Source organism: Carex rostrata, chromosome 18 (assembly GCF_964058835.1).
Source record: "Carex rostrata chromosome 18, lpCarRost1.2, whole genome shotgun sequence".
In the NCBI taxonomy this organism is placed as follows: domain Eukaryota; kingdom Viridiplantae; phylum Streptophyta; class Magnoliopsida; order Poales; family Cyperaceae; genus Carex; species Carex rostrata.
This window is the reverse complement of record NC_135935.1, coordinates 5290374-5318319: the sequence shown is the minus strand read 5'-3', so window position 1 is coordinate 5318319 and position 27946 is coordinate 5290374. Positions and strand designations below refer to the sequence as shown.

The following is a 27946-nucleotide window of genomic DNA, read 5'->3' as shown; positions in this document are numbered from 1 at the left end:
TTGACCCTTTTTTTTTATTAAAAAAAAAAAAAAAAAAAAAAAAAAAACTAGCTCTTAAGTTTTCATTTTTATTGTTTTATATGAAAACAAGAAAAAAATGAAAAGGCATACTAGCTAGAAGGATGACGAAGAAGAAATAACTTAGATTGTAGTTCTACTTTTCATTTTCTGTTTTCTTTCTTTGTAAATAAGCATGTGTTATTGTAGCCGTCGCCCAGTATCATACTTTCATAGTTAATGTAGCGCATGCAATGAATTTGAAGCTCCATTTTGTTAGACTTTAAACTTCTTAGGTTATGTTTGGTTGCTCTACTTAAATCTAAAGAGAATTAAGTCGTATACTCTATATATTTTACTCTTCGTATTTTATATATCGATATCGTTTGATAGTTTAAGTCATGACTTAAATTAATCTACTATATAACAGTAAAATATTGAAAAATAAATTTTTGCTTATGATATAATTATGGGTACTCAATTGATATACGGTGGTCGAGTAGAGAAATTTTCATACCCATACTCACTTAAAATTAGTGGTACTACTCTTACCCATTAAATATTAGCTTACCTAGACGTTACTTTTATCTGTTATATATCTAACGGATAACTAAACAAATAATAGTACTTAGCGAATAAATTGATAGCATATATAATTTAGGACGCTGATAACAATTCCCGTAGCCTCCACCCCGCATTTATCCCCGCAGATACTACCAAAAAAAACATGGGGGGGCCGCTCAATCATTAATGAGCGTTTAAAAAACTGCGGGTATTTAACTTGAAGCATCAAAGTATTTACCTTGAATTTGTCAGGTATTAAACTCTCTGCAATGATCTCTATTTATGAAAGAATAAATCAATCCATTAATTGTCCCCGCACAAAATTTTCTTTTTTTTTGAATCGTCCCCGCACAACTGGGGACCATTAAACATGGGGGGGCCGCTCAATCATTAATGAGCATTTAAAAAATTGCGGGTATTTAACTTGAAGCATCAAAATATTTAACTTGAATTTGTCAGGTATTAAACCCAATGCAATGATCTCTATTTATGAAAGAATAAATTAATCCATTAATTGTCCCCGCACAAAATTTCTTTTTTTTTTAATCATCCCCACACAACTGGTGACCATTAAATAAACAATCCCCTCACCCAATGATAAATACTCTGAGACATAATGATAAATATTTTACGTTACATAGGTAAATACTTTACATTATATGGATAAATAATTTATGTTACATGGATAAATACTTCTCAGGCATACTTGCAACTTTCAGTAAAACATCAATGATAAATACTCTATGTTACATGGATAAATACTCTATGTTACAAGGGTAAATACTTCTCAGAAATAATGATAAATATTTTTTTGAACATCAATTAACAAATAAGCATTTATTAACGGGGATTGTTATTAGATAACAATATAATTAATGCGGAGATTGTTTTTAAAGGAATAATTAATGCGGGAATTGTTATTAGAGAAAGGCATAATTAATGCGGGAATTGGTATTAAATGACTGTCTAATTTAATGCGAGGATAAAATGAAACTTTTAACGAAATTAGTGGGGGGAGATATATGGTTAAGGAAGAGAGAGAGTGCGGGGAAAATGGGGGGATGGGATCGAGTGGGGGGTTTCATATAATTATTCTATAATTTAATCCACAATAATAACAAATATATATATATATGAGGAGGGTTAAAATGCACCCTCCCTTTTGTGCTCCTAACATGCACCCTCCCCTCATATCTTAATTTTCAAAGTTCAAATAGTTGATTCGAACCTTCCAACATGTTTTTCATATTAAAATGTGCTTAGAGATCAAATTTTACATTATTTTGAAAATGTTTTACTATTTTTTTAGAATTTTTGATTAAACTAAACAATAATAAAAAATTCAGCAAAGTGATGATTTTCAAAAATTTTGAAAAAATAGTAAAAAATTTCCAAAAAAATATAAAATTTGGTCTCCAAGCATATTTTAATATGAAGAATATGTTGGAAGGTTCGAATCGACTATTTTAAATTTGAAAATGAAGATATGAGTGAAGGGTGCACATTAGGAGCACAAAAGGGATAGTGCATTTTAACTCTCCTCATATATATAGATATATAGAGAGTCCGGCTAAATTGCTGCTGGCAGCAGTTCTGCCCAAGTGCTGTCAGGGCTATATTTAGCCGTGTGATATCCAAACAACAAATCCAAACCGTTAGATGTTTAATCTATATTATAATCTACTTGGAGACCAAATTTTACATTTTTTGGAATTTTTTTACTATTTAACAAGCTGGTTTGAAAACCGCTGTTTTCAGTAAATTTCTGCAGCATTGAAAACAACGGTTTTTTGGATGTTTAATCTATATTACATTTTTTGGAATTTTTTTACTATTTAATAAGCTAGTTTGAAAACCATTGTTTTCAATGCTGCAGAAATTTACTGAAAACAGCGGTTTTCAAACCAGCTTGTGAAATAGTAAAAAAATTCCAAAAAATGTAAAATTTGGTCTCCAAGTAGATTATAATATAGATTAAACATCTAACGGTTTGGATTTGTTGTTTGGACATCACACGGCTAAATATAACCCCGGCAGCACTTGGGCAGAACTGCTGCCAACAGCAATTTAGTCGGACTCTATATATATATATATATATAAAGAGAGAGAGAGAGAGAGAGATGGGCTATGGTGCATTGCAATGCATTGAGGGGTTTGTGCATTGGACCATAAATCTAAAATTCAAAATCCAAATGGCCGATCCAAACCGTTCATCTTGTTCTCCATATTAATATGTGCTTGGAGGCCAAATTTTACATTTTTCTGAATTTTTTTACTATTTATTAAGTATTTTACAAAATTGTTGATCCAACGGTGGCTGCTGATTTTACTGTTTTGTTGAGTCACCGTTTGATCAACAATTTTGTAAAATACTTAATAAATAGTAAAAAAATTCAGAAAAATGTAAAATTTTGTCTCCAAGCACATATTAATATGGAGAACAAGATGAACGGTTTGAATTGGTTATTTGAATTTTGAATTTTAGATTTATGGTCCAATGCACAAACCCCTCCATGCATTGCAATGCACCATAGCCCATCTATATATATATATATATATATATATATATTGTCACATCACCAGACAACCTACCACGTATTTCTATATAAAACACACATATCACCAGTGTAATTAAATGCGGTCTATGCGGCCGCATATGCGTATTTAGTTATATTCCGCATAGAAATCTGCCCTCACGTATATTATCAATAACATCCATAAACACCACATTAATTTCACAAACAAGAGTCTTATAACAATAGTTCAAGTAGTTACAACAATCGCGACAAACATATATAATCAGAAATACGACAACAACCGTGCCTATTAAATGCATCAAATTTACTAGAAAAATAAACACACAAAATAAAACAAACATAAGTGGCATCTAATCTAAACATGGATCATTCTACCTGCACTTTCTCACGACTTTGCTTGGGCGCCTCTTCCTTATTCCCTATGACACGAATATCAAATGAGATCATTGACTGCATGTTTTAATATCAACCAAAGTATTTATATTAGACATAAAAGTGAAACTCACTTATGTTTTCGTTACATTTACAACAACAACACAACACAAGCAAACGTTTAATCACAAATGTAAAGAGAAAAAAACACGTGTAAAACTAGAAAGAAATTCCATATAAACCAACTTATTGGACTTAAGTCACTTGTGTGTTTTTATCTCTCATGGCGATTCCTTAGCATGGGGTAGGGAAGGAATATGAGGTAGATCTTGTGGAATGGATATTTTGGGGACAACAGGAACTTCTGGCAAAGGTGGATGTTCGGTTTTTGGCATTTCTGGCAACGGTGGAAGCTCAACTTTTGGCACTTCTGGTAAAGGTGGAAGCTCGGCTTTTGGAACTTCCGGAAAATGTGGAACCTCAGCTTTTGGCACTTCTAGCAAAGGTGGAAACTCAGCTTTTGGAACTTCTGGCAAAGGTGGATGCTCAACTTTTGGTACCGGTAGTGTCGGTTTAGGTAAAGTTGGTGTTTCTGAATGAACGGGTGGGGCTTCATGAGTTGGAACTTCTGGCAAAGGTGGAAGCTCGGCTTTTGGCACTTCTGGCAAAGGTGGATGCTCAACTTTTGGCACCGGTAACGTCGGTTTAGGTAAAGTTGGTGTTTCTGAATGAACGGGTGGGGCTTCATGAGTTGGAACTTCTGACAAAGGTGGAAGCTCAACTTTTGGCACCGGCAGTGTCGGTTTAGGTAAAGTTGGTGTTTCTGAATGAACGGGTGGGGCTTCATGAGCCTCTAGGAAACGGCGAGATTCACCTCCAGTTACAAGGAGCAAAGTGATGAAAAATGCTAAGAAATTGGTCTCTAAAGCCATGATGATACGTACTCTGTGTTAGGGTCTTTTTTGGGTATGTGGTTTGATAGCTGATGAAAAAAATGAAGAAAATGAGTTGGGATTTATATGAGAATTTTGCTTTGGTAGTTGGCTTGAAATCTGGACTTATTTCGTTTGATGGTTTGAAAAATGCATATATGGCAGATAGGTTTCGGTGCTGTCAGTGTTAGCTCAACACCTTTTATTTAGTGTCCTTGAGATTGTTAAGAAATTAAATACTATATGAGAACTATAAAAATGGTTAACATGGGGTTTGACTCATAACACCTTTAGAGATGCTTTAACCAATTGGATTGTGGTTTGAGAAGTAGCAGCAAGATGGTTAGAAACACTTTGACCAGTATCTAAATTGTGTTACCAAAACTGCCCGTCGGCCAGATTTATTAATTAAACAAAATTACAAGGATATCACAGGAATATCCAAATAGGAAATGTGAAATTGTGAATTCAACAAGGGACACGACCTTTTTCTCTCCTAGCCAAATTTGCTAATAGGTGAGCTGCCAAGTTGGGCTCCCATGATAACTCGATTTAAAACAACATTACAAATTATTTTGGTCAGTCTTTATCAGATATATATAAAGGCTCGACTCCAACTTTTCTTAAAACAATAATTAAATTGTAGGATATATATATATATAGGGTGTAAGTGGATTTCTCCTCATATATATATATACATATGTGTGTATGTATACATACATACATACATACATACATACATACATACATACATACATATGTGTGTGTGTGTAATATTGCCGCGATGCGTTAGTCAACTATGAAACCATCTTCTTGACCAGCGAACCTCTACAGCTGGCAGTTACTCCCGAGATCTTCTTTTGTGTCTGTTTTCTTGCTCAATGTCCAAGTTTGCTTTGTGTTGATATATTTGTCAGTAATTAGTTTTTATATAACCTTCTCAGTTCTCATGTAAACAATGTAGGCATATGATCTGGGGTCTGGCACAACTGTTCGCACTATTGGGGCCCCTATGAATCAGTAAACTACTGCTTCATTAATGGACAGTATCAGACGTACGGATGGTTTTTCTTAGCACTGCTTTTATTGCTATATAGAGTTTTAGTTCACCAGAGGCTATAGCTTTTCTATTTTAATAATTAAATAAATTAAATGGTAGGAAATTTATACTGGAAGCAATGACAGGCAAACACATATTCCATGAGATAATATATTATATATGACTTGGGTGCACCTGTATGGACTCACAATAATTAGAGAGCGAGCAAACAGAAAATAAGATATAGTTGATGTACATAAAAGACCAATTACGTACTGCACCACCCTTTGTGTTATAACTTATAACGCCATATTGATTCTGTTATATTTATATGGTTACGGTACGAATTAAGATAGAGATAATTTTTTATCCGTATAAATTTATAATTAATTACACTTATCATTAATTTTTATCCGCAGTGGATATCACACTATAGCAAGCCTTAAATTCGGTACCATTTACAACCATGCATGTTCAGGAGCGTCTTGAGTTCTTGACACACAGCAGGCTGTTGCTGAAATGCCGAACCTGCAATGTATCACTGCACAAATACCAGCGCTGACAACGCAATTAGACAAGGCAATTAATATGGAAATGGGCAAAGTCGATCAGGTACCTTTACAGTAAAAAGTACTTACCTAGCACTCAAGAATGGTTCAATTATCAGGAATCAAAGATACAAGATTGGAAACTTAAGGTGCTGCCGAGAATAAAATTTTTTGCATGGCTCACGATTTTGAACAAAATACTTACAATCGACAACCTGACAAGAAGAGACTGGAACTTGATAAACTGATGCGTCTTATGTCCAGTGAATTCAGAAACTAAACACTTATTCTCAGAATGCCCTTACAAGCTCAACATTTACCAGAGAGTAAATCAAACGGGAGGAACCAACATACCAGTCGGACTGGTAGATGCTGTGCTGGTCTTAATGCAGCCAATATTCTCAAAGGAGGACAGAGCAGTCTTGATGATCACACAGTTCATTATTTGGAGGGAGAGGTGCTTAAGAATTTTCAGAGATGCTGACAAACGTGTGTAGGAGATTATAGAAGAAGTTCACTTACAACTGAGATACATCAACCAAGCACACAATGTGCTGTAGGCATCCCAGACTTACTTTATTTTGTTTTTATTTTTTTATTATTTTTTTGGACTTCTTTTGTTACTTACCAGTAGGATTTCTGTCTACTGGTAACTAGCTAAATTATTTTGAGGTTTTGTTTTTTTATTTTAAATCCGTGTAAGTTACTACACTCTGTAACTTGAATTCAATGCAATCAAATACGGCGCGACTCTTACTTTTATTCGAAAAAATTATCCTTATCTTTATCCCACCTTATCCCAATTAAATATTAGTTTTATTCATATCCTACACTTACCCGTTAAAATTAAGAGAACAACCAAATAATGAGTAGTTATCGAATAAATTAATAACTTGCATAATTTAACTAAATAAATATATTAAACACATCATGTATGTAATATCACAAAATATAAAATTATAATCATTGAACCGATAATTTGGAAAATTATTCAATTATTAGTTAAATAAAATGATATAAAATATTGTATAAATTAATTTTATCATGAATCTACAAAATAAAAATTATATATAATATTTGTATAAATCAATCTAATCGTAATAATCGAAACTATAAATTATTTTATAGGGTAACAGTTACGAAATTACTCTTACCCATACCTTTCTTACCTATGCCTTTCATCATTAAGTTAATGAAAAAAATTCTTATCTTTTTACAAACGGGTAACCCTAACTTTGTTGGAAATTTCAGAAGGATACAATGAAACAAAAAGAAAAAATTTGCTGCTGAAATTAACTTCTATTGCTTAATTAAATTCGATTACAACATACTGAATTTATAGCACAACAACAAGACTAAATTTGGAACATCTAAATTTAGTACCCCACTACCTATCCTCCTTACAAGCTGAACCTACTTGACTAATTATAGAACCCACTAACTCTTACATGCTCCATGACTAATTATGGCACTCCAAATATGAAGAGATGAATTTAGACCAACTCTCAACATAATTCTAAATGTGGAAAGCTAATTTTGGATCAACTTTCAACAAACTTTACTATCTAGGGAGCATCCAAGCTTAATTTATCGAATATGATACATATGAGATAAATGGGTAAAAAGATTTTTATCTTGGAAGCAACCATTCTTGGGGTACGCGGTACGCCTCTTCTACATGGATGAAACAGTTCATGGCATTTGGTGCAAATCATGTTCCAAATTAAGCGAGATTAGCAGGCGTGGGGGAAAAAGCATTGGTCAGTTTACTTTGTTTCCACTTCAGAATTAAAAGAGAGAGAGAGAGAGAGAGAGAGAGACAATCAAGCTCATAGGTAAGGAGCCAACCAAGCTCTTTTACTTTTTATAGTGGTACACGTTATAAATCATCCCAACTTGGAGTGTGCAAAACTGTGATGATGGTTGTTAATACTGGAAAGGAGCCAAGCCCGTTGATGAGCCGAATTTTTTTAGTTAGCATTTTAAAATAATAAAATTTAATGTTAGCATAATTTTTGGAAATTTTGGGATGTTAACATAACTGCTAACTAAAATAGCCTAGCATACCAAATGAGATTATTGACATCATGTTTTAATATCAACCGAAGGATTTATATTAAACATAAAAGTGAAACTTACTGATATTTTCGTTACATTTACAACAACAACACAACAAAAGCAAACATTTAATCACAAATGTAAGAATAAGAAGAAGAAGAAGAAGAAACATGCAAATCTAGAAAGAAATTCTATAGAAAACAGCTTATAGAACTTGAGTCACTTCTTCGTTTTTTTCCTCTCATGGTGATTCCTTAGCATGGGGTGGAGCAAATGGAAAAGGCAGTTGCGGGATGGCTGGCATGAAAGTCGGTAGGGAAGGAATTGGAGGTAGGCCTTCTGGAATGGGTATTTTGGGAGCTACAGGAACAAAAGTCGGTATCGAGGATGGTATCGGGGGCAATGAAACTTTTGAGATTTCCGGCAAATGTGGAAGCTCAACTTTTGGAACTTCCAGCAAAGGTGGAAGCTCGACTTTTGGAACTTCCGGCAAAGGTGGAAGCTCGGCTTTGGGAACTTCCGGCAAAGGTGGAAGCTCGGTTTTTGGAACTTCCGGCAAAGGTGGAAGCTCGACTTTTGGAACTTCCGGCAAAGGTGGAAGCTCGGCTTTTGGAACTTCCGGCAAAGGTGGAAGCTCGGCTTTTGGAACTTCCGGAAAAGATGGAAGTTCGCCTTTTGGAACTTCTGGCAAAGGTGGAATCTCGGCTTTTGGAATTTCTGGCAAAGGTGGAAGCTCAACTTTTGGCACCGATAGTGTCGGTTTAGGTAAAGTTGGTGTTTCGGAATGAACGGGTGGGGCTTCATGAGCCTCTATGAGACGACGAGATTCTCCTCCAGTTACAAGGAGCAAAGTGATGAAAAATGCTAAGAAATTGGTCTCTAAAGCCATGATGATATTCTTGTGTTAGTGTCTCTTTTTGGTTTGTGGTTTGATAGGTGATGAGAAAAATGGAGAAAAATGAGTTGGGATTTATACGAGAATTCTGCTCTGGTAGTTGGCTTCAACTCTTGACTTATTTCTTTTGTTGGTTTGAAAAATGCATAAATGGCAGATAGGTTTCGATCGCTGCTGCCTGTGTTAGCTCGTCCTTTTATTTAGTTTCCTGGAGATTGTTAAGAAATATTATCCGAGAGTTGTAAAAAAGGTTAACATGGTGTTTGACTCGTGACAACTTTAGAGATGCTTTAACCAATTTGATCGTGGTTACAGAGTAGCAGCAAGATTGTTAGAGACACTTTGACCAGCGTCTGACTAGCGTTAACCAAACTGTCCTAGGCTAGATATATTAATTAAACACAGTCACAACTCACAAGCATATCTCACAGGGATATTTGAATAGGAATATGAATTCAACAAGGGACACACACCCTCTTCCCTCCCAGCCAAATTTGCTATCTGGTGATCTACCAAGTTGGAAATTTATTTTAATATTTATACTGGAAGCCATGGCAGAGAAATTTTGGTGCGGTCCATCTATTTCTTCTGCTACACAGAACAGGAAATTAGTAGCTCTGTTCATTTTCTATCCACTTGAAGGTTTAGTAAAGATACTAATACTACATGCTATATTTAGAAATAATTAAAGCCGTTCAAGTAATTTATTGTGTTGAATTTGTGGTTTGACTTCTAATTCTGTAGGAAGAGGCTGACAATAAGCCTGATAAACCAAGTCTTTTCTTTGTTATGCATTGCCTCTCTGTATATAGAATTGATAGAGGGTTCTTGCATTCTCGGCTCAGTTGCTAAATTTGCTTGCAAAACTCATAAGCATAGTTTGCAGATTTTTTTTTTTTTTTTTTTTTGAAAGAAATGAAAAAGCCACCGATTTCTAATTGCATAGAAACCATATCAAAATACTACAAATTACAAACAAGACTAAAATATCTAATCTAAAATAACCTACATCTTAATCTCCTCACTGGAAGCCATGGTACCATCCCTGGTACCAAAACCATGCACCTTCAGAGTACCTACTAATTTATCCAAAATATCCCCAAAATCTCCTCTAATACATACCTTGCTTAAAGCTATAACAACAAAACACAGCAGAAGACATCCAATTGCATTAGTGAGTTTCAAACATTAGGATTTGCACATGTTTTCTGTGTCATACAAGGTGTTGTTCAGCAAGGGGTCATATTAGTGTGAAATCTTGGCTGATAATAAAACCGGTTTTAATGTTAATGAAATTTTATAAATTTAAAGTTTTAATAGAAAAGACAATAAATTGAACAAATGTGAGAGTTTTTAAAATTTAGAAAGATAAATGTAATCTACATTTGCAAGCTAATTTGATTCCTGATTCCATGGTTATAATTCATAGTGGTAATCTAGAGGCACATTAATAAGCATTTAACAAAAGGAACTTAAGATACCAGGAAGGGGCACAATGGCCCTCCCATGTAGTCTTGACTTCTTGATGGACTGGATGATGACTGGTGGTTTGTTGGGGTTTGTTGAGATTTATTGTATGTTTTCGGTATTTTGGGTTTTATAGGGTCCTTTTGGTAAAAAGTATTATAGAAAAGTTTAGGGACTTGAATGAAAGATGTAATGCCTATATAGGCTTGTATGAGAACAAAGAAAAATACAATTCATTTTTCCCTAGAAATCTACTTGGTATCAGAGCCGACCTAACCCTAGCCGCTACAGTACCCGCGTCGCTACAGTACCCGCACCGCTACAGTACCGGATCACTACAGCACCCGCGCCGCCACAGTACCGGATCGCTACAGTACCCGGGTCGCTACAGTACCGCGCCGCTTGGTGCCCTCTTCTTCTAAAGTCGGCCGGCCACCAAAGGTAGCTTCTTTGTGTTGTTTTGGCCGGCGTGGGGGGCCTCTACCCCACGATACCCGAGAAGCAGGTTTGGATTGAGATTTGATCGGGTTTTGAACTCAAATCTTGATGAGATAGATCAAGATCGGGTCAAGGAGAAGAAGAAGAAGAGAGGGGGAGATAATGTGGATCTCGTCTTGAGGGATCAAGATCGGGTCAAGAAAAAGAAAAAGAAAGGGAGAGATAATATGGATCTCGATCTTAACAGTGTAAGATCGGGTCTAAGAAAGTAATAGGAGGGATTCGGACTCGGATCAATGTTAGAGGAGGAGACTGGTAATGCGTTTGCGAAGGCTTGCGCGAAGCTGACCTCTGATGAGATGGCTGTCATGGTGCGACGAGCGTTGGCTGTGTATCAAGCTTCTGTTGAGAGCAAGCTGAAGGAGAAAAAGGTTGAGCTGCCACCTATCGACATGAGACTCGAAGGGCCAGCTACGTACTTGACTGAGGAGGAGAGCCGGATTAGGCTACAGGCTGGGGCAGCAGGACTTCCAGGGGTGAAGTCAGCACTAGCGGTCTCCAACTCAAGTCACATAGGTAACACAGGATTCAGAGGCGAGCCTCGACGATGTTACAGATGCGGTGAGGTAGATCACCTGAAGCAGGCTTGCCCTAAGCCACCAAAGGAGAGAGATACAGGTAGGAGGGGGCAGTCTGAGAACTGTGAACGCGGCCGTGAGGGCCGAAGAGGTGAAAGAGGAGGCAACTGGGCAAATCTGATGGTTGCAAAGGAAGCGAAAGAAGCTATTGTGGGGTTATCCGAGGAGGATCTGATTTTGGAGATAGTCAGGAGGAGGCAGAAAGGAGCAAGTGAGGGGAAGAGTGTGGTCGCTGACACACTTGCTCTTGCCTCTAAACCCACTACTAGATCACCAGATTGGATAGTAGACTCTGGTGCATCTCGCCATGTGACTGGTGCTGTTAAGGAGTTTTCTTCCTATACTCACCTAGCAGTCCCAGATAGCATTCAGATAGCCGATGGTACTGTCCGGCCCGTGGTTGGTAAGGGTACTGTGAGATGTACCGATTCAGTGACTCTGACAAATGTGTTGCATGCTCCTTCCTTTCCCGTAAACCTGGTGTCCATTAGTGCTATTATTCGTGAGCAGAAATGCATTGTGACCTTTGATATTCCAAAGATGGTCTTTCAGGAGAAGGGGACAGGTCGAATACTTGGAACTGGCACATGGCGTGATGGGTTGTGGTACATGGATAGAAAAGGTATGGACACAGCGCTGGCATCTGTGGTCGATAGAGTGGAGGCAGGAGGATCTGGGGTGAGTGTGGAGGATGAGTTGCTACTGATTCATCAACGGATGGGGCACTCTTCCTTCAGCCTACTGGAACATTTGTATCCATCAAAGTATGAGAAAGCTGACAAACAGAAACTTGTGTGTGATGGATGTGAGTTTGGGAAGCACACAAGGAGTTCATATGCAAGCTCAGGAAGTAGGAGTTCTCATGCCTTTGATCTGGTACACTCGGATGTGTGGGGGCCTTGCTCAACAACTTCGATAAATGGGTATAGATTTTTTGTGACTTTCATCGATTGTTATTCTCGTGTCACATGGTTGTACTTGATGAAAAACAAGAATGATGTACTTGCTTGCTTCAAGGATTTCCATAAGGCGGCTCAGACTCAGTTCGGTGCTGTGGTGAAGGCACTGAGATCCGATAATGGGACCGAATATACAAACAAGGCATTCGAGGAGTATTTGTCAGTTCATGGGATACATCATCAGACCACGTGCCCTTACACACCAGCACAAAATGGAGTGGCAGAGAGGAAGAATGGACACTTGTTGGAGGTAGCCCGGTGCATGATGATATCCATGAATGTTCCGAAACATTTGTGGGGACAAGCAGTCATGACAGCCGCACAATTGATCAACAGAATGCCATCTATAGTGTTGGACTGGCAGACTCCGTGTGTGATGTTGAAAGGAGATAATGGGGGTATTATTTCTCCAAAGGTATTTGGCTGTGTGTGCTTTGTGAAAGACAACAGACCAACAGTGGGAAAGTTGGATCCCAGAGCGGTGAAATGCATCTTTGTGGGTTACTCTGGTACTCAAAAGGGTTATGTGTGCTGGAGTCCAGTAGAGAGGAGATTGTTTGTGAGTATGGATGTTACATTTCGTGAGCTCGAACCTTACTACTCCTCAGAGACTACATCACCCTTTGGAGACTCGCTCGATACAAGAAGTATGAGGCGAGAGGGGGAGAGTAGTAGTGATGATGAGAGGAGGATGGTGAGTGTGAGTGGTATTCCTTGCCCACTGATGGATTCGACTAGGATTGAGCCGGAAAAGCAGGATTCGGCTAGGGTTGAGCCGGAAAATGAGGATTCGGCCAGGGTTGAGCCGCAAAGGGAGGATTCGGCTGTGGGTGAGCCGGAAGTTGAGAGAAATGAGCCCGAAGGTGGTAGCACTTAGGCTCAGGGGGAGTCGAGATACCGTGAGGTGTATGTGAGGAGAAATAAGCAGAGTGAGGGAGTCGTGCCTACAGTGCCACCTGTGCCAAGTCCCTTGTCCATGCCTACTTCGACTCCTGCGACACTTACACCATCCACCTCAGATTCAGAGTACTCAGGTGATATAATTCCTCTTGATTCTCCTCCCACTCCTATGTCATTGAGACGGACCTCTCGGTCCAATGCGGGACATCCTCCTGATCGCTATGGTTTTCCACATGACATTGCCCAGTTTGTCTCTTACTCTAGCATATCACCAGCACATGGAGCATTTATTGCATCGTTGGACTCTGTTATTTTACCGAAGTGTTGGCAGGTTGCTAAGGAGGATCCAAAGTGAAAAGCAGCCATGCTAGAAGAGCTCGAGGCTCTCGCTAAGAACAAAACCTGGAAGCTTGTGTCACTACCACCAGACAAGAAGGCAGTTGGATGCAAGTGGGTCTTTACTGTGAAGCAAAGCCCAGAGGGTCGGGTTGAGCGTTACAAGGCCCGATTGGTGGCGAAGGGGTACAGTCAGACTTATGGTATCGACTATGATGAGACCTTTGCACCCGTGGCGAAGATGAGCACAGTACGGACACTTGTTTCCTTAGCAGCGAATGGGGGGTGGAAGTTGCACCAGCTCGATGTGAAGAATGCCTTCCTTCACGGTGATTTGCTGGAGGAGGTATACATGGAGGTCCCACCGGGTTTTGGCACAAAACAAACGGAGGGTAAGGTGTGCAGGCTCAAGAAATCTCTTTATGGACTGAAGCAGTCCCCTCGGGCCTGGTTTGATAGATTCAAGATGGCTATGGTGGGTATGGGCTATCAGCAGATCAATGCCGACCACACGGTGTTCTTTCGACAATATGGTGGTCACATTACTATGCTGGCTGTGTATGTCGACGATATGATCATTACCGGGGATGATGAGGGGGAGATTGCACAGTTGAAGGCAAAATTGGGGAAGGAATTCGAGGTAAAAGATCTGGGACAACTTAGGTACTTCCTTGGGATTGAGGTGGCTCGCGGAGCAGAGGGGATTGTTCTATCTCAGAGGAAGTATGTCCTGGACTTACTCAGTGAGACAGGCATGTTGGGGTGCAGGCCTGCAGTTTCTCCAATTGATGTGAAGGCCAAGATGAGTGCAGAGGCAGGAGAACAGGTTGATCGTGAAAGGTACCAGAGACTGGTAGGCAGATTGATCTATTTGGGTCACACTCGTCCTGATATCTCATTTGCAGTAAGCGTGGTGAGCCGCTACATGCATGACCCTAGGAAGGGCCATATGGACGCAGTGTATCATATCCTAAGGTACCTGAAGAGTGCACCGGGGAAGGGCTTGATCTTCAGGCAGAATGGGCACATGAACATTGAGGGCTATTGTGACTCTGACTGGGCTAGTTGCCAAGATGACAGGAGGTCCACATCTGGCTACTGCATGTTTGTAGGGGGCAACCTGGTCTCCTGGAGGAGCAAGAAGCAGCCGGTTGTTGCGAGATCGACGGCAGAAGCTGAGTACAGGGCTATGGCATTGGGAGTTGCCGAGATGCTGTGGCTGAAGAGGTTACTGGAAGATCTCAAGGTGAATCACAGAGCCGAAATGAAGTTGTGTGATAGCAAATCAGCAATCAGCATTGCCAACAATCCTGTGCAGCATGACAGAACCAAGCATGTGGAGATCGATAGGTTCTTCATAAAGGAAAAGCTGGAAAGTGGACTATTGGAGCTGAGCCATGTAGCTACGGGAGATCAAGTAGCTGACTGTCTCACCAAAGGACTTAGCTCGATAGATCTAGCTAGGTTATGTGACAAGATGGGCTTGATGGATATCTTTTGCCCATCTTGAGGGGGAGTGTTGAGATTTATTGTATGTTTTCGGTATTTTGGGTTGTATAGGGTCCTTTTGGTAAAAAGGATTATAGAAAAGTTTAGGGACTTGAATGAAAGATGTAATGCCTATATAGGCTTGTATGAGAACAAAGAAAAATACAATTCATTTTTCCCTAGAAATCTACTGGGTTTGTATTATATTAAGGGCATTTTGTCATTTTTGCATCTGATTTCATGTTTTTGGTTTTCTGCATTTTTGGGAGGTATCAGGCTTGAGGTTTACTGCTTGCTACTTGTTAGATGCATGACTACTATTTTGATAGTAGGAGACATGGCCAAGTGCGTATGTGTAACATCTTTATTACTACCATCGGGTACCGGTACAGAAAGCAGAAATAGCATATGCATGTTTTTTTCTTCTCCGTATTGTCAATATATTGCAATGAGATGCATCATCCCATTAAAATGGACAGCACTGCCACTATTTGCAAAATTTTACTCTAATGCAAACAATACTTGCAATAATAAAACAACCCAGCAAATTCACCGAATTCAAATCTATAACAGAGCATAAAGCTGTATTTACATAAAGGAGCCAGTCCAAAAACTGGCAGAATCAAACACTAGATCCACCACCTTTTTGAAAATTTGATGTCATGGTAGCATGAATCTTCAAAACATATCGGCGCCACTGTTCCGGAGGGAACGGCGGTTTTTTCCGTGGGATAATACACAACTCAGGGCACCTATATGGACTCACAATAATTAGAGAGCAAACAGAAAATAAGAGAGTTCATTTACATAAAAGGCTCCAACTTTTGAATCATTTCATGCAGATACTTGACCATTTTTTTGCAGTTGGTCCCAATATATGGAAGGTGCATAGCAAAGTTTACAATACAGTCAAATGCCTTCAACACCAATATGCATGTATCAGGCAGTATCAGATTGGTAATGTTTGACTAAATAGTGTCTTAATTGGTTTTCTTTAAATTTTAGTTAGCCAGACATCAAATTTGGAGCATTCAGGTTATCAGGTAGGGTCCAACACCCTGTCCAAATTACAAAAAAAAAAAAAAAAAAAAAGAATCTATAAGCACTGTTTTTTACGTACTCTTCATACAGTAAATTGTAGTTGTGCAAGGTTATATAAATATCTCCGGTTAACAGCTCAGTGGCCGAGTTATTGCTGCGCCTGATGAGAAATTTCAGAAAACCCCTCAATCTAAATTTATTCACATAGTATGCACACTTAAAGTCCTCCGCAAAACAGCTATCAGGTAAATGGAGATCAGTGGTACATAAGTTTAGAACCTTCCAACAAGCAGGGTCTAGGGATGCCTCATACCAAGCCTTGCATACAAACGGTACACTAAGCGTCAGGCACGGGATCTCAACTTTTTTAAAAATCAAGACTAGGCAATTGATAGGTAGATCTTCCCATTTCCTGGAAGTCGAGTTACTTGCATCTTCAATTGCAGCTTTGATTCTGGAAAGAAAAGGTGCAAATGCAATTGGTATGATCAGTACAAAGAATATTGAATAGAGAGATTGTACCAGTAAGCATGTGTATTACACAGAATAGAACTATTGTTCATCTTGTTTAATAACCATGCGTATTTTGGTCTATTAGGGGTTTCTTGCCCGATTAGAGCATAATCTTTAGCTAATTTCATAATTGTCACTACTTCCTTCAGCAAAGCACAATCATTCCTGTGACTGGTTCCGATGAGCCAAGAAAAGGCGTAAAAACAATGGAAAAAAACTGAAGGAAAATAAATTGTGAAAGATGTGAAAAGGGAAAAAAATGAATTGGTAAGATATAATTGACAACAAAAATACTGTCTAAAAGATTTGTAATCCAGAAGGATCTCACCTTTTGCTAGCTACATCAAATGGATTCTCCATAATAGCGCCGAACACACCAGGAAATCCAAAATTGTCCGGACTAAACCTAATTCAAGAGATGATCTTGTTATGTAGGAGTTCGATCAGAGGGAGGCCGCGAATAATCACAAATTCGCAGGAATAAGAAGGGGGAAAACGTGGAATCCGCACAAGATATGTTCTATTCCGACGTCGCTGATACTCTAAACAGATCACGGCCGTCAATTCATATCGGACGGCTCCAGATTAAATTCTTTTTTGCAGACTTTTTGTCACAGCTTTTTATTTTTGAAGAATTTTTATGCAGATAAAAGGTTTTACATCCCGTTCACCATTTACTAAAATTTTCCCACTCCAATCCGTCCACCTTCAACTGTTTTTAACGGTCCTTCCAAACCATCTTAAATTCCAATCCGATTCACTTTCAACTGTTTTTAACATGTGTTGTAAAAAACGGTCTTAACGTCGATTAAACGAACTTTCAATCGTTAACGGCAGTCAAACCGTTACAAATATACTTAACCGATGTATGTTTGCCAATGAAAACGATTAATCGGCCGTTTTACCATTTAATCGTTTGTTTATTCTCATTTATTTCTGTTTATTCATGTTTTATTTTCATTTATTCTAATTTATTATAGTGAATATTTATTTTTACATAATTTTTTTTGTGATATTGTGTGATAATAAATTTTATAAATCATGTATTGTAGTTTTATTTGTGCTTGGACATACATCCAATATTTTTAATATAAGTTTTTTTCTTCTTACTTTAAAATTGATTAATATTTTTGTTATTTATATACCATATATTTTTCTTACTTACTGATATAACTTTTTTAATTAGTACAACATATTCATTTAGAAAACTAAGTTGGTATCATAAACTAAATTTAGTGATTTTATGTTTTAATGTTTTATTTCTTTCAAATAATATGTTATTGGTATTTGAAAAAAACTTAATTCAAATAATGTGTTACTTACACAGTAAAGTACTTATGTGTTAAGAAAAAAAATAAGCGTAATGTCATGTTATAATAATAGAACTAAGTTAAATTAAGTTTATTTGATAAATTTAATGAGTTAAATAAATTATTTTTAATAAATTACGATATATACACATAAATTTAATAAAAACGTTAAATTGTCTGCATAATTTTAATTAATCGGCCGCATACTGATTAATCACTTGACGGTACCCCGTCTGTCCGACAACCACGTACCATTATTAACAGTCCTCCCAAACCGTCTTATTTAAAGCTCTCTCTGTTTTTCGAATTTCATCTCTCTCGTTCTCTTATCTTTCCCTGACGTCGTTGCTTCGATTGGTGCAGCATGGGCAGATCTTAGTACTTCAAAGGTGACTTATGTCACCTCTATGATTCTAATTTTTTTAAATAAGTATAATAAAATTTAATTGATTTTTTTATTTTTTATTAAGTTTTATATAGTTTAGCCCCCGTAAAAAATAACAAATATTTGTGTGTAGCCTAGTGGTTAAAGTTGCTCAAATCCCACCTCTATCTAAATTTTCTAATTCCGCCCATGCGCGACACCACCTACTGATGACACCAATTTATATAACGAAAATCACTACTTTTAAGTATGAAAAATGGCAAAAAGCGTATGCAAAGTAGTCATTTTTTTCAAATTATTTACCGCAAACCCTAAACCCAAATTATTTACCGCAGACACACAATGACATTTAACTATACACTTATGTGTGCGTTACAAATAAAAAAACTAATAATTTGTCCTTACAAACAGACTACTTAAAAGGATAAACATTTCTTACACATGCTACATATTTTTATTTATTTTTTAATAAAGTGTATAATGAGAACTCCATAAATTGAAAACAAGTTTAATAAAAAATGATATAAATTGGTGAATTTCTAAAATTTAAATTGTAACTATGATATGTATTTTAGAAGGGAAAATAGAAATAACAATATAACAAATTTCTGATATGCTATACAGCATTCTTAAATACCTGTAAAACTAATTATCTTATTCTATGATAATTAACAAACAAGGGGCGTGCAGTGACCATCTCAGGGTTTTATTTGTGGTTTGTTGCTGTACCACCCTCGTGAGAATTCGATACAGATAACTGTTGCGTTAGCAAAAACAGATTACAATAGAGCAAAATTTGATTGCTTTGTCAAGACACAAACAGGGTCATGCCTCTCTCTCCTTACTGTTAATTAAAGTGGAAAAAATGTGTTGTGCCTGTGTCGTGAATAATATACGGTGATTTTAAACTCGTGCTATGACTAAGTTAATTTTTTATGTGCTGTGCCGTGACTAAAATGTCAAGGGATGATCACGGAACGCAAATAGTCACACCGTGCCTGAACGTGACTCGCGTTACCATTTTATCATAATTTAGATTAATATATTTAAAATTCACCATTTGATCAAAGATCTAACAGTCCTAATTACACGTGACTCACGTGACCATGTGCCGTGACTAGATCTTTCGCATGGCGTGCCATTGCCAAATTTTCTAAAGATAGTCACGGCACGTAACTGACACGCGTACCGTGCCGTTTCATGACGAAACCAGCTCCGCGGTGCCATTTTTCCCACTCTACTGGCAATTGAAGAAGAAGAAAAGATCATGCATCTGTCCAGCAGAATAAAATATGGTGGTACTCATTGCATAAATCAACCCTACTCAATTACTCAGACTGCTACAGATATCGTGTTCAATAGAGCCACAGAATACAAGTAGTTTGTTAAAGAAACACACTAAAGATAGAGATCATGAGACACTCAAAACTTGCTAATTACATTAAAAACATCAAATTTTACATCAAAAATTGGATTACATAAGGTTAGGGTTAGATATCGTGTCAGATTGTACTACTGTGAATACATAATCTTGGAGATGACTGAAACCGGAATAATAACCATATGACCCTTGTCTCCATAAAACCCTACTTTTCCAAAGCTCGCAGAACTGCTATTTAGTGTTGCATTGAAAGCAAATGTGATGCTTTGTTTTTGGCCATTACCAATGAAGAACTGATCAGGTGATACAGAAAGCGAGACACCATAAGGGGAACTAAACCCAACGACATAAGATTCATCGGTTGCAACGTTCTTTAGAATTCTTGTTACAGCTCTGGTTTGGTTAAGCACTGCTATTGTAATAGAAGGTAGGTTAAGATCTGACGCGTTAAGCGTGGAAGGCCCACAATTGCTGCTTGTGTAGTTAAGGACGACTGGACCTGACCCATTTATGCCACAGAGGAAGGAGAAGAAGTCATCATAACCTAACCAAACGAGGAAAGAACGAAAAAAAAAAAAAAAAACAATATATATGATTAGCTTGTTTTTGGTTCTTTCCTCTTTTTAGTTGAGGGTGGATATTTAAAACGAGCTCTTAAAAGATAGCACTTGGTCTTTTCAGCTCTGTGCAATTGATCTCTTCTGTTGAACAGAATCAATTGTTCAAAAAGGTAATCCCAAGCCCAGACTGGCAGAATTGAGGAAGCTTCAGGGCCACCATTGTATTTTGACTAAGTTCATACATAAAAACTTTTTGCACACTATGTATAGCTTGGTGCAGCTGGTACCTTGGCCAAGTTAATTCTACAGCTGCAGGGTACACTATTTCAGGTCTAAACAATAAACTGAAATGGTGAATGTAAAAAAGCAACCATATGAAAAAATCCTAGACTAAAATTCAACATGTTCCCGAAATATATTGACATCATAAGCACCACTTACTCGAATCGAAGATGAGACCAGGATCTAAAGCAGCAGTAGCATTAACAAATCCACTTCCCATGTCAAAAGGAGTTGCTGGTGATTCAGTTGCATCTGGGTTGGTGTAAGTGTGTTGTGCATAAATCGGATTTCCCAGCTTGTCAAAAACTGAAGCCGTGGTGGATAGAGCCGAACCAATGGCAGAAGGAGTAAAATCAGGATACTTTTGTTTTATTAGTGCAGCGAGACCTGCCACATGTGGAGCTGCCATGCTCGTACCAGATATCATTGCAAAGCTCTCTCCTAGAAAAGGATGTATAGTTTGGTGTTTAGTTAAGATTTCATATTAAAAGCCCTTAGGGTATAAATATTTCTTGATTTGAGGCTTCCATAAAAGTTTATTTTTAGGAAAACTTCATGTGCCCCCTACAAAATCTAAGAATTTTCCGCTTACTCCATATGAACATGGGATTAGTTAACACACTCTCCTAATTTCTGCAAATGTATATACAAACTTCAGTCAATGGAGATACATTTTCAATGGAATTTGCAATGAGTCACAGTCAATGGAGATTTTCAGATTAGTAAAAAACAAAATTAGAAGCTAGTATATATTAACCTAGAAATTCAGCTGAATCCAGACCAAGGGAGCTCCAAGCACCCCAAATGGAATTACCAGGCGCAATCACATTGGGTTTTAAAATATCTGCATTTGCAAAGGATGTATCCTCTGGATCAGGGCCTCTAGCTGAGTAATACATTACTTTCGGCGCAATGTTACTAAAATTAGGCTTTAAACCTCCAATTATCCTTGCAACAGCTCCAAATTGGACAATTTTAGTTGAGGAGTCATCTCTAACCAAGGAGCTATTGTAATAACTCAGAAAAACCTGCACAGGAATTAAGTTCAAATAAGTGTCTAAAGACTGAAAGAAACAACAAAAGCATCACGAAATTTAATCAACTGTGATGAATCCAAAGGATATTTTTTTTAAATCTCAGCGATACAATGGGCAAGGAGTCTCAAGTTTTGCAAGGGCACAAAGATACAGTGCAAACTTATGACAGCCAATTGGATAAAACTTTTTTTAAGGTAAAACAACAGTGCATAATAAATCTTCCTTTTTATGGCTTCTCTGAATATACTTCTCAAGAGAGTCTAAATGAAATATCTTACATACTTGCAGAAATATGTTATTTCTAAAAACAGGTTTAATAGAAATCATTATATCGTCATATTATTCTAACAGGTTTAAATGAAATACCTTAGAGTCATCAGAAGATGGTATTATCATTCCAGGTATGTACATTGGAGTTGGATTGAGCTGAAACCCAATAACAAAAGGATCCAAATAGAACACAACCCCAACAGCACTAACATTCTTCGCCGTTTCTAATGCTTGCTTCACCGAAGAAAGGCCTAGAACAAATCTGATAGAGTAGCTACAGACAAGCAGGTTTCCCTTTATATAGTACGGATCTAAAATAGTTGGGTCTTGGCATTCACCCACATACATGTCATTTGCTTTTGTATCATTCTTCAAAGCATGTGTGGCTGCTACAAGAGTGTACATGTCATCTTCAGTCGTTCCAGCTGAAAATATAAATTTGAAGTTTGAATTTGGAATCAACTCTCTGATAAATAAGAGAACCAAAAGAAGCCTCACAGTTGTAACAAGTTCCGAAACAACTTTGGTTCAGATGCTGGTACTATCTCAGGTCTGAATGCAGTGAGTATAATGGCACAAGACTGGATTATTCAGTGCCATGAAGAGATGGTGACTGATAAAAAACAAAAGAACCCATCTAAAAATAAACTAAAACCAAAAGCACCCATCTAAAATGATCTAAAACAAAAAAGAGCTGCAAATTCAGAAACAAGTTACAGCTTGACTAAAACTGAATATCCCAATATCTGTAATTGATTTAAATAGTTGCACTGGACATAAAATGTGACCTGACCAATTATTTCCAAGCTCTAAAAGTTAGTATTTAGACCATCAATTTGGTCTCTAATAGGCTAACACATTTTAAAAACTACACAGACAAGGACTGGCATGCTCACAAAGCAATGCAATAAACAAAAACAAAATAAAAATCTGACAAACCGTTGGTATGTACATATAAAATAGCAGGTACAACAAAAACTTACGTGCAAGGCCAACACCCAGAATAGTAACACCATTACCGAGAACCAAAGAATTACTATAACTCCTGTCATGAGATGAGGCTCCCACTGTAAAAATCCAGGGACTGAAGGACGACATGCTTTTCGGAGCAGGACCAGTATTACCCGCTGCCTGGACCACAAATATACCCGCTTGGACAGCAGAAAGAAGAGCCATGTCTATTGGGTTGAAGAAGGTTGCAATACCGGGTGGCCGGCGATTTGGGGTTATGGAGAGGCTTATTATATCCACACTATCCTCTGCAGCCTGAGATGGAATGGTGGGGAAATTGTGAAAAAACAGGTTGAATTGATAATGTTTTTGTACAATAAAATAACAGGAAAGGCATATGAAAACAAATAAAATGGAAGAGCCGGTGATATGGTTCATTCAGAAAAGGGGACAAAAATAGGCTTGCCTGATCGATGGCTGCGACAACATCAGCAGCAAAACCGCCAAAGCTTTTGTACAGAGCCTTGTAAACAGCAATACTAAGGAGACATTAAAAAGACTTTAATTTATAGAGTGGCCAAGAGAAAAGATGTATCTGTACTTTAGAATTAAAAAAAAGGAATAAATACATACTGTGCATGAGGCGCCATGCCACTTGCATTGCCAAAATGATGACCTCCTACAATTACAGGAACGCCATTATTTCCTGCTGCAATCGATGCCGTGTGTCTGCATTTTATGAAAAACTAAGTTGCAGATTAATTGGATTCAAACAAATTTGAGTTAATTTTCTGAAGAAAAAACAAAAATTATGATAAAGTTGAAAACAGTATCACAAAGTGCAATTGTTGATGGAACACCAAAACACAGATCATAAAAAAGTTTCAATAAAGTTGAAAACAACATCATGAAATGCCAATTGTGGATGGAACGCCAAAACTCAATATCATGAAATCCCAATCGCTGATATCCACTAAATTCAATAGCACCATTTATGTCTTTTCACTTACGTGCCATGGCCGTCACAGTCAATTGGCGAAGCATGATCTTGAGATGCATTAAAAACCCCCCGAGTAATAGCCGAGGCTGCAAAATGGCGGGCCCCCACAAGCTTTCTGTTACATGAACCCGATGGGAAGTCTCTGGTGACTTCGCAAATTCCCGAAAAATGGTTTGGGACAGAAAACTTGTTAGTAGAGAACCCATCCGCAAAACTCAGGTGCGTCGGGTCTATACCTGTGTCAATCAGTCCAATAACCACTCCCTCCCCGGCAGATTGTGGTCCCCCTTCCCGAACCCAGGCGCCTTGTGGTAAACCGAGAAATTCAGGTGTATGTGTGGTTGCTGTTCGAACTGAGAAGTCTGGGGTTATGTTCGTAATTTCCTTCCTTCTAGAAAGCTTCTCTGCCTAATAAAATGTATGGCTCAAATATTAATTAATTTGTTTTGGGACTTTCATGTACAAAAGAGATATCTGCAGTCCAAATTATGTGATTTGCACATAAAAAATATAAGTACAATGCACAAACATGAATTGCTTCTCTTTAAAAGTAAATTGACAGCATAAGAGATGCTATACACCCAAAGTGGAAATTTATGTATGATGGGCTACATATACGTAACGTGGGCAATGAAATATAATGTTCAGTGAATATACAGGGCAGAAATATGAAAAAAGGAGGAACCTGTTGAGGGGTTATCAGAACAGCGAATCCATTGATCAAATAATGGTAGCTATAAAGCTTTATATAGCGTTGTCCTCTTAATGTTTTTCTCAAGATGGAATTCTGAAGCCGAATTAGGTATGATTTGTAACTCAGGGGTTTCGTATTATTCCTGAAATAAGAAGTAAAAAGTAACCAACATCATATCAGCTAAAGACCATGTATACTCGGTATTTATGCAAATACATATAGTCAATATACTGTTTGATTATACTATGTGAACAAGCTTATACGAAGAAGATATGATGTATGATGTATCGGCAAATGCATACGATGCATATAATTCCTTGCATTTCATGAGAAACCCAGAATAATTTGTGTAGAGCTATCTTTGCTGGCTTACTGATAAATGCAATATCTATATTGAGGGTAATCCCACTCAAAAAGTTATTAAAGAACAATATTAAAGACAAAAAATAAAGAAAAATTAACAAAAAATGAAAAACTAATATCTATATTGTAGAGATGAGCTACGCTACTCCATGGAGTAAAACGCGTTGGTGCTTCATGGCACTATATTTTTATTTTGAAAATCCAAACAACTGATCCGAACCGCTCAACATGATCTCCATATTGAAATGTGCTTGGAGACCAAATTTTACATTTTTTGGAATTTTTTTACTATTTATTAAGCAATTTTGAAAATCGCTGATCCGATGGTCCAGAAATTTTTACCATTTTTTACTGTTCACAGCAAAACAGCAATTTTCAAAATTGCTTAATAAATAGTAAAAAAATTCCAAAAAATGTAAAATTTGGTCTCCAAGCACATTTCAATATGGAGATCACATCTAACGGTTCGGATCGGTCGTTTGGACTTTCAAAATGAAAATACGGCATGGAGTACAAACGCATTTTACTCCATGGAGTAGCGTAGCTCATCTCCTATATTGTATATGGCCATATCTTTGAAGTAGTATGCAGCAATTTTACCTGTGGTCCATAACAGCCCAGATAAGTTCACCCCTCATATACTCGATTCTACTAGAATGAAAGCTAATTTAAACAAAAACGAACACTTGTCTATTTCAGTCCAAAATTACCATTGACAGTTGTCACGCATTTTGACCAAAGTCAAAGCTTACTTTGATAATCATAACTCCTTGGCTCATTATTCCAATCTGGACCAAAATAAACACTTGCCTCTTCATTTTCTTTTTTCTTTTTGGAAAGTTGGGGCAAAATTGTTTAGGCAGGGAGTGCTTAAAATGAGAGCCCTAGGGTAATTGGTAGTTTGGCAATATTCCACACCACCCAGGTCCATAAATGTAAAAAGGGAAAAAAGAATGTTAAAAATAGTGCTGTGAAAATGCAAAAGGGATGCAACAAGTCCTATCAGAGGATATCAAATTAGTTATTAGTGAGTAAAAATAGATACAAGGAAGCCAATATTAATAATAACGATAACAAAGTAGTTTTACTGATTGCTGTAGCATGCTTTTTGGCGACCGAAAATATTTCTGGTAAAAGAAACAGAGACAACAAAAACTAAATACCTTGGTTTTTTCCACACGTTCAACACATTGGAATCTCCTTTGCTGATTCTGCTAGCTTTAAAATCCAACCTCTCTAAACCCCTATTTTGATGAACAGCTGGAGGTTGTTTCATGGTAACAATAAACACTGCCGCATTCTCTTCGCAAAATCCTTCCCACCAAAATGCAACCAATAGAAGCACCAAAAGTTGCAAATGCACACGCCAAGAAACACCCATTCTCAAATTTCAACTTCACTTCTTCATCTAATTAAATAACCCAATTTTAGAGCTTGTCATTCGATTTTCAGACAGAAAAACTATAATTACAACTAAACCAAGCTACCCCATCAGAGGAATTCTACAGAAGTCGGCAACCGAATAGTAAAATCCCACATTTATCCCTTCATTCGAGTTGTTATACAATCCTAATAAAATAAACCATATAGCGTCCCTTCAATTCCAGTTAAAGAACTCACCTTGTTACTTTGTCTACAAATGAAATAGATAAAATGCCTCGGATTGAACTCAGTAATCCGATTTTGAAGCTTTTCTGATGCAGAAAAAGCTGCTAAAACCCAAAAGAAACCACGACCCAGAAAGTCTGAACGCCTGCACAGTTCATTTCGACTGAGAGATGGAGAAACCACTAATGTAAGTCTCTCTCTCTCGGACACACACTGTCTCTCTGCGTGTGCGTCTCTGCTGGGGTTTAGTGGAGAGAGCGAAGAGTACAGTGTAATAAAGTGGCTACTGGCTCTATTCCTCTTTCCAGTGGGTGAGTGTGTTATTAAAGCGTGCCCATGAGCGCTTTTTCTTTATTTATTTATTTTTCAGATAAATACTAATCGGAGCCCTCCGAGGTCGACTGCGTATCCTCTGCATTAACTCAAAAGGGAATCTATTTTGAGTTAATGATTTTCAACCGTCTGATATTAAACGGAGCCAATCCGCCACCTGCTTATAACATTGGGAGCCTTTCAATATTAGTGCAGATCTAGTCCGCACGAATCTTAAAATAAATCTAACGGTTAAAATTCATTAACTCAAAAGATTTCCTTTTGAGTTAATGCAGAGGATACGAACTTTCCGAGGTCAGACCTCGGGGTTAAAGGAATTCGTATTCTCTGAGATATCTTAAACTTTGCGTGACTTTATGGAAAATCTCAACCGTTTAAATACGTTCTGCACGAATCTCAAAGCACACATAATACTGACCCTACATCACCCCCGAATAGGCGCCGGACACGTCGGTCACGCAAAAGTTGAGATATCTCAGAGGATACGCACTCGTTAAAGAGGGGACCCGAGGAATTATTAGGATATTTTACCGGATTCATGTTAGACCCGTTACTCGTTATGATCCGGTTCCCCTGAAGTTACTTAAATTTTAAGTTTGATACGGACCGTCCGATCAGAGTCCAGGCAATCCTGTCACCACGAGGTGGAATGTACGGCCCCTTTAATATTTGTGACAAAGCAGATCGGACAGTCTGGATGACTGGATTCAAAGTCAAAATTTTGAGATAACTTGGGTGATATGAATTCTCTTTGTTCTTGTTGATTTTTTTTTAATTGCTAATTGTTGAGTTCGTGCATTGTAAATATTATTTTTATTACGAGTATATTTGGAATAATTATTTACTTAGGTGGAATGTACGGCCCCTTTAATATTCGTGACAAAACAGATTGGACAGTTTGAATTCAAATTCAGATAACTTGGGTGATATGATTTTTTTTTTTTTTTTGCATGCTAATTGCTGAGTTTGTGTGCTTGTAAATATTATTTTCATTACAAATATGTTCAGAATAATTATTTACTTAGGTGGAATGTATAGTCTCTTTAATAT

At 37.5% G+C, this 27946-nt stretch overlaps 3 protein-coding genes across 53 annotated transcripts in view; 1 reads left to right on the top strand and 2 right to left on the bottom strand.

The window, feature by feature from the left end:
- Positions 1 to 9102, top strand: part of LOC144569565 (uncharacterized) — a 29787-nt gene extending 20685 nt beyond the window's left edge. For 23 of the 49 annotated variants that reach the window (XM_078319970.1, XM_078320008.1, XM_078319984.1 and 20 more), the window contains 4 exons: positions 3976 to 4056; positions 4108 to 4188; positions 4240 to 4287; positions 8708 to 9102. In XM_078319970.1, the coding sequence (XP_078176096.1) occupies positions 3976 to 4056; positions 4108 to 4188; positions 4240 to 4287; positions 8708 to 8835 (338 nt within the window). In that variant the 3' untranslated portion in view covers positions 8836 to 9102. Of the gene's footprint in view, positions 1 to 3828; positions 3877 to 3909; positions 4057 to 4107; positions 4189 to 4239; positions 4629 to 8509; positions 8543 to 8707 lie in introns of those variants that run through there. The other 26 variants (XM_078320009.1, XM_078320001.1, XM_078319988.1 and 23 more) reach the window with 20 other exon arrangements.
- A 625-nt stretch (positions 9103 to 9727) lies between these two features.
- Positions 9728 to 17264, bottom strand: LOC144569453 (uncharacterized). 3 transcript variants are annotated; one of them, XM_078319809.1, is made up of 4 exons: positions 17051 to 17263; positions 16289 to 16663; positions 15811 to 15920; positions 9728 to 10204 (listed from the first exon to the last, which is right to left on the bottom strand). In XM_078319809.1, the coding sequence occupies exons 1-4, from the start codon at positions 17080 to 17082 to the stop codon at positions 10188 to 10190; spliced, it is 534 nt and encodes a 177-aa protein (XP_078175935.1). In that variant the 5' UTR covers positions 17083 to 17263; the 3' UTR covers positions 9728 to 10187. The 3 variants fall into 3 exon arrangements, with proteins under 3 accessions (XP_078175935.1, XP_078175934.1, XP_078175933.1); XM_078319808.1 differs by having other exon boundaries at positions 9737 to 10150; positions 17051 to 17264; XM_078319807.1 differs by lacking the exon at positions 9728 to 10204 and having other exon boundaries at positions 15554 to 15920; positions 17051 to 17260.
- Positions 17265 to 19833: 2569 nt separating this feature from the next.
- Positions 19834 to 26905, bottom strand: LOC144569843 (subtilisin-like protease SBT2.3). The gene is made up of 11 exons (XM_078320317.1): positions 26576 to 26905; positions 26119 to 26363; positions 24584 to 24734; positions 23909 to 24306; positions 23532 to 23627; positions 23365 to 23437; positions 22931 to 23213; positions 22044 to 22372; positions 21398 to 21668; positions 20800 to 21081; positions 19834 to 20342 (listed from the first exon to the last, which is right to left on the bottom strand). The coding sequence occupies exons 2-11, from the start codon at positions 26334 to 26336 to the stop codon at positions 19930 to 19932; spliced, it is 2514 nt and encodes an 837-aa protein (XP_078176443.1). The 5' UTR covers positions 26337 to 26363; positions 26576 to 26905; the 3' UTR covers positions 19834 to 19929.
- Between the last annotated feature and the right edge of the window lie 1041 nt (positions 26906 to 27946).